General features: G+C 48.5%; 1 protein-coding gene across 1 annotated transcript; it reads right to left on the minus strand.

The window, feature by feature from the left end:
- Positions 1-189: 189 nt before the first annotated feature.
- On the minus strand, positions 190-8,470 carry IZUMO2 (IZUMO family member 2). The gene is made up of 6 exons (XM_034987136.1): positions 8,239-8,470; positions 7,954-8,028; positions 4,122-4,208; positions 3,864-3,884; positions 3,039-3,119; positions 190-462 (listed from the first exon to the last, which is right to left on the minus strand). Exons 1-6 carry the CDS (start codon positions 8,468-8,470, stop codon positions 341-343), a joined length of 618 nt encoding a protein of 205 aa, XP_034843027.1. The 3' UTR covers positions 190-340.
- Between the last annotated feature and the right edge of the window lie 1,022 nt (positions 8,471-9,492).

Genomic DNA, 9,492 nt, shown 5'->3' on the forward strand with positions numbered 1-9,492 from the left:
CAGCTCGGATGACATGTCTTCATCCAGCACATGCAGGAAATACAATTTTTAATGTATTTTTCTTTATGGAGGAAGAGACCCAGAGAGGCAAAAGTGCTGAGGACCCAGGAAAGACATAAGGTGGTCCAGGGGTGAGAGGAAGAGGAGGTGAGAGAGAAAGAGAGATGGACAGACAGACAGAGATGGGGGCTGGGAAAAGAAATGGAGAGAAGGAAGGAGAGGCAGAGACAAAGTGAGTGAGGAGGAGATTCCCAAATGACACCGTGGCTGATACAGGGCAGGGACATTTTTGTGGGGCCCAGTGGGGCATTTGGGAGCCTCAGGAGAGGGCAGGGATGACTCACGAAGCCACGATGACCCCGAAGGCAAGAATAGCCAGAAAAACAGCAATGACAGCACCACCATTCTGCAGGTTCTCCCCCACCTTCTGGTACTTCAGGGCCACGCGGGGCTGCCCGTCAACTGGTGGGGTGGGGGAGACAACCCTGACTTCCAAGTCACCACCCTTCCTTGGCCCGGCACCCACACCCACCTGCTCACCCAGCAACCTCAGCCTCTCACTCCCTCCTCCCTACCTGTCCCCCCTGCCCTCTCCTGGGGTCTGACTGCATTCATCCATTCCTCAAATTCTGTGTCCCAGGCACTGTTTTAGATGCTCTGGATACCTCCGTGAACCCCACTGGCAAACATCTCTGCCCTCGCAGCACCGACACGCTACCCAGCACACCCCAGTGACAGCGAAGAGCCCAGTGCTAAACACGACTCGTTGGCTAGGTGGTGGGAGGACGACGTGGGTCGTTCGACTGCCCATGAACATGAAATGCAAAATTCTGACAATCTCAAGACAAGACGAAAGTCAACCTGCATCTTAGCTGGGGACCCTGAAGATCCTTGGGAGTCCCATTTGGCATCTTCCAATCGTCCCCTCCCCCCGACTCTTTCATTCTGTCAGCAGAGCCTCTTGGCTCCACCTTCAGCATGTATCCAGCGTCTGATCCACCTCCTGGGCTATCGACCTGGTCCAGGCTCCTATCAAAGCTCCTCCCCCCGGGGTTCTCCGTTTGTCCTGGCCCTACAGTTCCCCACATGGCCGCCAGAGGGCGCTTGTCAAACACCTACGCCCTCTCCAGTGCCTCTTCCCGCAGAGCCTTCCCTAAATTCGCCTCTCATTCAGATTAAAAGCCTAAATCCTCACCACGGCCCCCCAGGCCCTGCACAATCTGGTCACCATGTGACTAGCTAGCTACTATACCCTTCTTCATTCATTTGGCTCTGGCCACAGTAGCCTCCCTCTCCTTGCTCAACCATGTTGTCCTTGCGCTTGCTGTTCCCTCTGTCATTCACACTGTTCCTTACTCCCTCACTTCCTCTAGATCTCAAACACCACTTCTTTAAAGAGGTCCTGCAATCTGCACTCTCTAAACTAGCACCGCCCCTCCCTTTCCCCCAGGCACTTTCTTTCAAACTCTTCTGTTTTGTTTTCATTAGGGCACACTTGCAATCTGGAATCAATCCATTTATTCGTTCCTGTAATTGTCTAACAGTGGTTCTCAGCTGGGGACAATTTTGTCCCCCAGGGGTCATTTGGAAAGGTCTGGAGACTAGAAATGATTGTCATGACTTTGGCTAGGGGAATATTACCGGCATTTAGTGGGGTAGAGGCTAGGGGTGCTGCTGAACCATCCTACAATACGCAGGACAGCCCTTATAACAAAGACTATCCAGCCCCAACTGTCAGTATTGCCAAGGTTGAGAAACCCTAGTTAACCCTTCACCCCACTAAAATGTGGGCAGTATGAGCCATCTGTCTTCCATTCTGCTGATCCTCAGTTTGGGGGCATAATGGGGTACTCGAAATACCTGGTAGTTTAACCACCATCCTAAAGGAGAAAATGGACAAATCCTCTTTGCAACTAGTCATTGTCTTGGGGGGGGAGGGGGGAGGTGATAAGAGAATCTCTTCTAGATTAAAAAAAAAAGTGGAAAAAAACCCTACAGTTCAATTATATGAGAAATCCTTTCATTGGGTCCTGGTTTGTACAAATCAGCTGCGAAAGCTATTTTGGGGACAATTAAGGACGTTGCAAAAAGACTTAGAATTACTTGATATTGAAGACTTGTTGCTAGGTTTTTTGGGTGTGAGAATGGCATTATGGTTACGTAGGAAATGTCCTTATTTTTAGAGGCACACACTATTTATGGGTGAAATCTCACAATGCTTGATTTCTTTTAAAATACCATGGCAATGGGGCGCCTGCCTGGCTGGCTCAGTTGGCAGAGAATGTGACTCTTGATCTTGCAGTTGTCAGTTTGGGTATAGAGAGATTATTAAAAAAAAAAAAAATACCATGGCAATAAATAAGTAAAGCACATGTAGAGGAATGTCCATTGTCAACATAATTTGATAAAAAGTGCTGTTTTAGAGAGTGTGATCAGGGAGTCATCTTTGAGGAAGTGAACTTGAAGACTTTACTGAAATAAAGGAGTGAGAGGAACAGTGTGAGAGAAGGAACAGCATGATTTTCAATCTTGATGGATATATGGGGGTTCACTGTACTATTCTCACTGATATAAGGATATACACTTTAAAAATCTCTGGGGGCGCCTGGCTGGCTTGGTCAGTGATGCGTGCAACTCTTGATCTTGGGTTGTAGGTTTGAGCCCCACATTGTACAGATTATTTAAAATTTTAAAAATATTTTTTAAAAATCTCTGAATGAATGAATGACTGAGTGAATGAATTCAGCAGATCCTTCTGGACTCCCCGGGTATGACACTGGTGAAAAAGAAAAATGTTTTTCTAGCACCTGCCATTCTGGTATTAGAGACATTTTAAAGTTACAGAGGAGTTTTCGCATTTAACAGTAGAGGGGAAGCAAATTTCAGAATGTGGAGCAACATCTGGGCCACACTGTAAGCAAGTGGTAAGTGCAGGATTCAAGGTTATATGTGGGAGATCTCAAAACCCCTATCTGCTGGGTCATGGCTGTCTTCATCTCTCATGCATCTCTGTCTTCCCCTGACCCCCAGGAGCTTACCAAAACAGTACTTTTTTTTGATACACCTGGGACTGATCTTCTGGCAATGTAAACAGTCTAAGACTTCTTCTTTTAGCAAGCCTGGAAAGGAGGGGAGGGAGAAGTACGATGAGGGCAGATATCAGAGGTCTGGCAAGGGGCAGGAAGCAGAGGGGAAAGAGAAGGGAGAGTTCCTTGGCCCTCCCGAATTTGGAGGTCCCATGTGCAGCAGAGGAAGCTGAGCAAAATGCACTGATTCACATTAAAAATAATTTTTAGGGGTGCCTGGCTGGCTCAGTCGATGGAGGGTGTGACTCTTGATCTCGGGGTTGTAAGTTTGAGCCCCACATTGGGTGTAGAGATTACTTAAAAATAAAATCTTAAAAATAAAATAAAAATTTTGAGGGCGCCTGGGTGGCTCAGTCGGTTGAGTGTCTGCCTTCAGCTCAGGTCATGACCCCTGCCTCTCCCTTGGCCTGTTGCTCTCCCTGCTTGTGCTCTCCCTCTCTCTGGCAAATAAATAAAATCTTTTAAAAAAGAAAAGTTCAACTCTCAAAGGAATTTGGGTAAGAGAGAAATAAATCTTTTGTTAAACCACTGAGACGTGGGGTTTATTGGTTACTGTGACCCGCTTATCCCATCCTAACATCCCCCCAAAATACTTTTTTGCAGGTTGCAACCACTTCCATAAGCCCTCAAAAATCAGATATCCCTAGATACTATAGCTTTGGGGAGGGGGAACCACCAGATAGAGTAGGTGATAGCGGGGCTTGATTTGGGGGAGATAGGGTGAAGAGGTGCAGAGGGGTAGAGAAGGGAGGGACAGAAAATAAATCCAGGACTCACGGCAAATTTTGCGATGGCAGGCTGCAAGAGAAAAGAGCTGAAGTGAGTTAAGTCGGGACAGCAATTTGAGAATTTAATGGGAAGGAACCAGGGGAGGGAGAAGTGAATCTGGAAACGAGAGCAGGGAATATTGGGGAGAGGCAGAGAAGGCTGAGTCACAGGGGAGGTGAGCAAGGAGTCTGGGAGAGAAAGTGGGAGAAGGGGATGAAGTGATAATGGGGGAGAGGGGAAGGGGCTTGATGGAGAGAGATGCTGCACCTTTCAGTTCATACGATTTTAAAACTTTCTTGAGTTCCTTGATCACTCTCTCCCTGACAGCCACCAGCTCCTCCAGCAGAGGCTCATCTGAGGAGAGAAAGAGAGAGAGAGAGAGAGAGAGATCCTTGTGGGGAGGGAGGCACCCAGCAAGCCCACCCCATCTGCAGCTTCAAAGAGATGAGGAAACCCCTTTTCATTCACCAGGAGTAACCAAGACTGGGTATTACTCAGGTCCACTGGGCAAATAATGTGGCCTGGGAGGTCTTGCATCTACCTTCTGATCCACTGTGGGGCCCTAGGACAAACTACCTTCCACTGGCCTCAGTTTTCTGATCTGGTAAGTAGTAGAATGGACTTGGTCACCTCTCTTTTCCTTTCCTCTGAGCTGCTCTCCTCTCCACTCTGTCTACACTCACTCCTTCATCCAGCTGATTTCATCCAGCTTCATGGCTTTGTATATTACCTAGACCTGCACTGTCCAATATGGCAGCCACCAGCCCGCATGGCTGCTGAGTACTCGAAATGGGCTAGTCTGAATCGAGGTTTGCCGTTAGTATAAAATGTATGCTGGAGTTTGAAGACATGGTATGAATAAAATAACTGTAAAAAACCTCAATAATTTTTATGCTGCTTGCATGTCAAAATGGTCATTTAGGTATTGGGCTAAATAAAATATATGAAAATTAATTTCACCTGCTTCTGTGTATCTTTTTATTTTTATTTATTTTACTAAAAAAGATTTTACTTATTTATTTGACAGACACAGCGCGAGAGAGGGAACACAAGCAGGGGGAATGGGAGAGGGAGAAGCAGGCTTCCCATGGAGCAGGGAGCCAGACGCGGGGCTCGATCCCAGGACCCTGGGATCATGACTTGAGCCGAAGGCGACGCTTAACGACTGAGCCACCCAGGCGCCCCTTCTGTGTATCTTTTTAAACACCTGGCTACTAGACAGTATAAAATTACATGTGACTCCTGCTTATGCTTCACATGATATTTCCATGGACAGTGTTTTTCTCTGTATACCAGTTCCCCCCACACTGATCTCCCTAGCCTAGATTGCTCACTGAAGTCCAGATGCATATAGCCAAATACCCCACTTAGGAATTCCACTTGGATGTCTGATGGGCACCTTATACTCAGTAAGTCCAAAACTGAACCCTGATAGACTCCTCCAAGCCTACTCCCAACCCCCGAGTCTTCTACACCTTAGGAGATGGGAGGTGCCTGATTCTAACTGTTCAGCGCAGTCCTTGGTGCTTTGACTCCTTTTTCTCACATCCTGCATGCAGTCTGTCAACATGCATGTTATATGAACAAAACCTGTCTGTTCAATATCCAAGATAGGGCACCTGGGTGGCTCAGTCGGGTCAGTGTCTGCCTTCGGCTCAGGTCATGGTCTCAGGGTCCTGGGATCGAGCCCCACATTGGGCTCCCTGCTCAGCGGGGGTTCTGTTTCTCCTTCTTCCTCTGCTCCTCTTGTGCTCTCTCTCAAATATATAAATAAAACCTTTACAAAAATATATCCAAGTTAGACAGGAATACTATCTCCCTCTCACCCCATCCCCTGCTACCACCCTGGTTCCAGCCATGATCATCTCTTGCCTGGGCCACTGTGGCAGCTTCTTGCTGGTCTGCCAGGCTCCCCCATGTCCTGCCCAAATCTCTTCTCCACAACCAGAGGGATGCTCTTAGAACCACAGTAAGCTCATCCATCTCCCCCTTCTGCTCAGAGCCCTCCCATGTGACCCAGAATAGAAGCCAAAAGTCCTCACCATGGCCTGGAAGGCTCTACCGCATCTACCCATCCCCGCCCCCTTACCTCTAGGACCTCATCTTCCACATCTCTCCCTCTCTCCACTCCAGCCTCCCTGGCTTCCTTGAAGTTCTGTGAATATGCCAAACATAGGCCCATCTCAGGATTTGCACTACCTGTTCTTCCTGCTTGCAGCCTTCTACCTCCTGGGGCTTCCCCCCCCATCCTTCAGGTCTGCTCACATGCTGACTTGTCAGTGACATCCCTCTTGGCTGCCTGACTTTATACTGCAGCCCCCACCCTACTCCTAGCACCTCCTATCCCCTGGCCCCTGCGTTATTTTCTCCATAGTATTTGTTCTCATTTATATTGTGCAGTAAAGGGTTAACTCAGCAGGTCTGGCTTGTCCAAACCCTGCATATTCCGAAAAAAAGGTTTGGTTCCTCTAAGTCCTTGGAATATCCTGCCTGTGAAGAGTATGTTTCTGGGGGCGCCTGGCTGGCTTGGTTGGTAGAGCATGTGACTCAATCTCGGGGTCGTGAGTTCGAGCCCCACGTTGGGCATGGAGCCTACCAAAAAAAAAAAAAGTATCTTTCTTTATTGGGGGCTTGGGCCATGTGGTAGCGGTTTGACCTCCGGAGGGGCTGGAGACCAAGCAGCTAAGTCAGCCACTTGGGTTCTCGGCACCAACATGACCGACCCCTAAATGATATAATAATAGTCAGTAAAATGATTGGCCAGAGCTCTTCAAAAATGTCAGTGTCATAAAAGACAAACGAATGCATGATCCCAGAGCAGATCAAAGATTGGAAGAAAAGTAGTGGTGGAAGTCATGACTGTGACCATTGGAGAAATTCGAGGACTGGATATTGGATAGTATGGAGTTTGCATTAAACTTCCTAGTTCCACTCATTGTGCAAGAAAATACCCTTCGTTGCTCTTGGGAGATCCCCCATTGAAGAAATTAGGGTTGAAGTGTCACTAACTCTTAAAGGGTACAAACACACACACACACAGAACAAACAAGGCATGTGTTAACATGTGAACAAATGGTGTATAGAGATTCACTGTACTATTCCTGCAACTTTTATAACCATTTGAATTTTTCTCAAAATACAAAAATCACCTTTCTGAAAGGTGAGAGCTTTAATTACTGCTTCCCACTAGAGCTTTAAAATTCCTGATGTTCAGGCCCAACGCCTGATATTCTGATTAACTTGGCTGCTGCCTGGGCTTCTGGAATGTTTGAGAAGTTCTCCAGGGGATTCGAGCGTGCAGCCTGAGTTGAGACCTGCTGCTCTAAACCTTGTCTGTTAAGGTTCAGATGGTAAATAGTTTCAGCTTTGAGGGCTAGATGGTCATTGTCACAACTATTCAGTTCTGCCTTGGGGAGCAAAAGCGACTGTAGACAATATGTAAATTATTATTGTTCTAATAAAACTTTATTTACAAAAACAGGGGGCTGGCAAAAGGATTTGGCCCCCAGCTGTATTTTGCCAACCTCTGCTCTAGGCACAGAGGCCAGATCAGCATCATAATCAGGTAGCATCATAATCTTAATAGCTAACATTTATTGAGCACTTACTGTTTGCCTGGCTTTGTTCTAAATGCACATGCACAAACTCATTTACACTTCTCAGTGCCCATGAGGTGAGTGCTATTATTCCCGTTTTACAGATTAGGAAACTGAGGCACAAAGAAGTTAAACATCCACAGAGCCCTCTACTGCCCTCTGCTGGGGAACGTCATAAGGCCCTCAAATGACTAACCTCCCTGGGGCCACCCAGGGGCGGTGGTTAGGAATATAATGTCTGAGCTGTGTACTTGGGACAAGTCACCTAACTCTGCTGAGCCTCAGTCATCCGCCCTGTAAAGGGCAGATCACAGTAGTACCCACAGTGATGAACTGTCCCTCGACTTTTTTGAGTAAAACACTTAGAACCCTGCCAGACACACACTAAAGGCTATATGCATGTGTTTTGTTTTGTCTTTAATATCAAGGGGTGGCGAGGTGGACTCATGGAAAGGGAGGACCGAGAAGGGGGCTGGGAAAAGGCTTTCCCTCTTAGCTCCTACCTCTTAGAGAATTAACCATTAAGTGGCTTGTTTGGTTCTTGATAAAGGACACCACATGTTCCAGGTGATCTATCCCTGGGGGCAAGAGGGAAGGAAATTCCAGTGGGTCCCTCAGAGAGCCAGGGAACACCCCCATCTTCTTCCAGGAATGGTCCCACCTTCCCCTCTTGGGAACGCAGTCCCCAAAGCGTCTGTCTCCCACCCAGCCTCGGGCAACCCCACGGGTCCCTCCCCCTCCCCCCTCCCCCCCGCAGTGCCAGGAACCCTCCCCTCTCCAGCACGCACCCACTTTCCCCACAAACGCGTTCAGAGCGTAGTCCCGGAAGAAAGGCCCCTCCATGCCCAGCAGCACGGCCTGGGCACGCGCCTGCAGCTGCTCCGGATGGAAGCGCTTGGGTATGAGGGCGAAGCGCAGCTGCCTCAGGGTCTCCTGCACCGAGTGGTCACACTGCAGGCAGCCCCAGCCTCCGTGGGCGCTCAGGCCCAACAGCAGCAAGAGGGCTGAGGCCAGAGGCATGGTAGGGCCTTTGTGACGTCACAGAGGGACGCTGGCCAGCCCCACCCCCCAGCTAAGGGCGTGGTCAGAGAGGCAGTGGGGGAGGGAGGAACACTGTGCAAAGGCACATGTTTGCTGAGCACCTACTATGTGCCAGGCAGGGTTCTCGAAGCTAGGGAGAGTCTAGAAAAACAGAGGTCTCTGCCTTGTCCCCCTGGGTCTTACATTCATTCAGTCAATGCATATTTATTGGGCACCTACTATGTGCCGGGTGCTGTTCTGGGAGCTAGGGCTAGAGTGGAGAGAAACAGGCGGTCCCTGTCCTTTCGGGACTTACCTTCATGAATTGAACAAATAATTTCTGGGCACCTACTATGTGCCAGGCTCTGTTCTAAGCACCCCCAAACATTCATTTGTTCAACAAATAGCAGTGGGGTACGCACTGAATAAGATGGCCGCAGTCTCTGCTCATGGGGTTCCGTCTAGCGGGGGTGGAAGGAGGTGTGTGGGGGAAGAAATGTAAAACCAGTAAACAGATTAGTAAATAAGAATGACAACCTACAGGGGCGCCTGGGTGGCTCAGTCGTTAGGCATCTGCCTTCGGCTCAGGTCATGATCCCGGGGTCCTGGGATCGAGCCCCACATCGGGCTCCCTGTTCCGCGGGAAGGCTGCCTCTCCCTCTCCCATTCCTCCTGCTTGTATTCCCTCTCTCGCTGTGTCTCTCTCTGTCAAATAAATAAATAAAAATCTAAAAAAAAAAAAAAAAAAGAATGACAACCTACAGTAAGGCCTGGGGAGCAAATAAGCAATTTGAGATGCTAGAGTTTCTTGGGGTGCTGGTGCCCCAAGAGGGGCGGTTTGTCTGTTGGGTTCCCTGCTCTGGTTCAGTGCCTGGCACCTACCAGGTGCTCCATAGATACTTATGGAATTCCATGAATCCACAGGGGATTTGTGTTTTCATAGGTTACTTGTATCATGAAAATCTCCAAAGCTAGAGAAAAGTTGTGGGAATGGTAAACACTTGAAGGTGCCATGATGACAC

The sequence above is a fragment of the Mirounga leonina genome, unplaced genomic scaffold (assembly GCF_011800145.1).
Source record: "Mirounga leonina isolate KUSES-001 unplaced genomic scaffold, KU_Mleo_1.0 Mir_376, whole genome shotgun sequence".
Lineage (NCBI taxonomy): Eukaryota > Metazoa > Chordata > Mammalia > Carnivora > Phocidae > Mirounga > Mirounga leonina.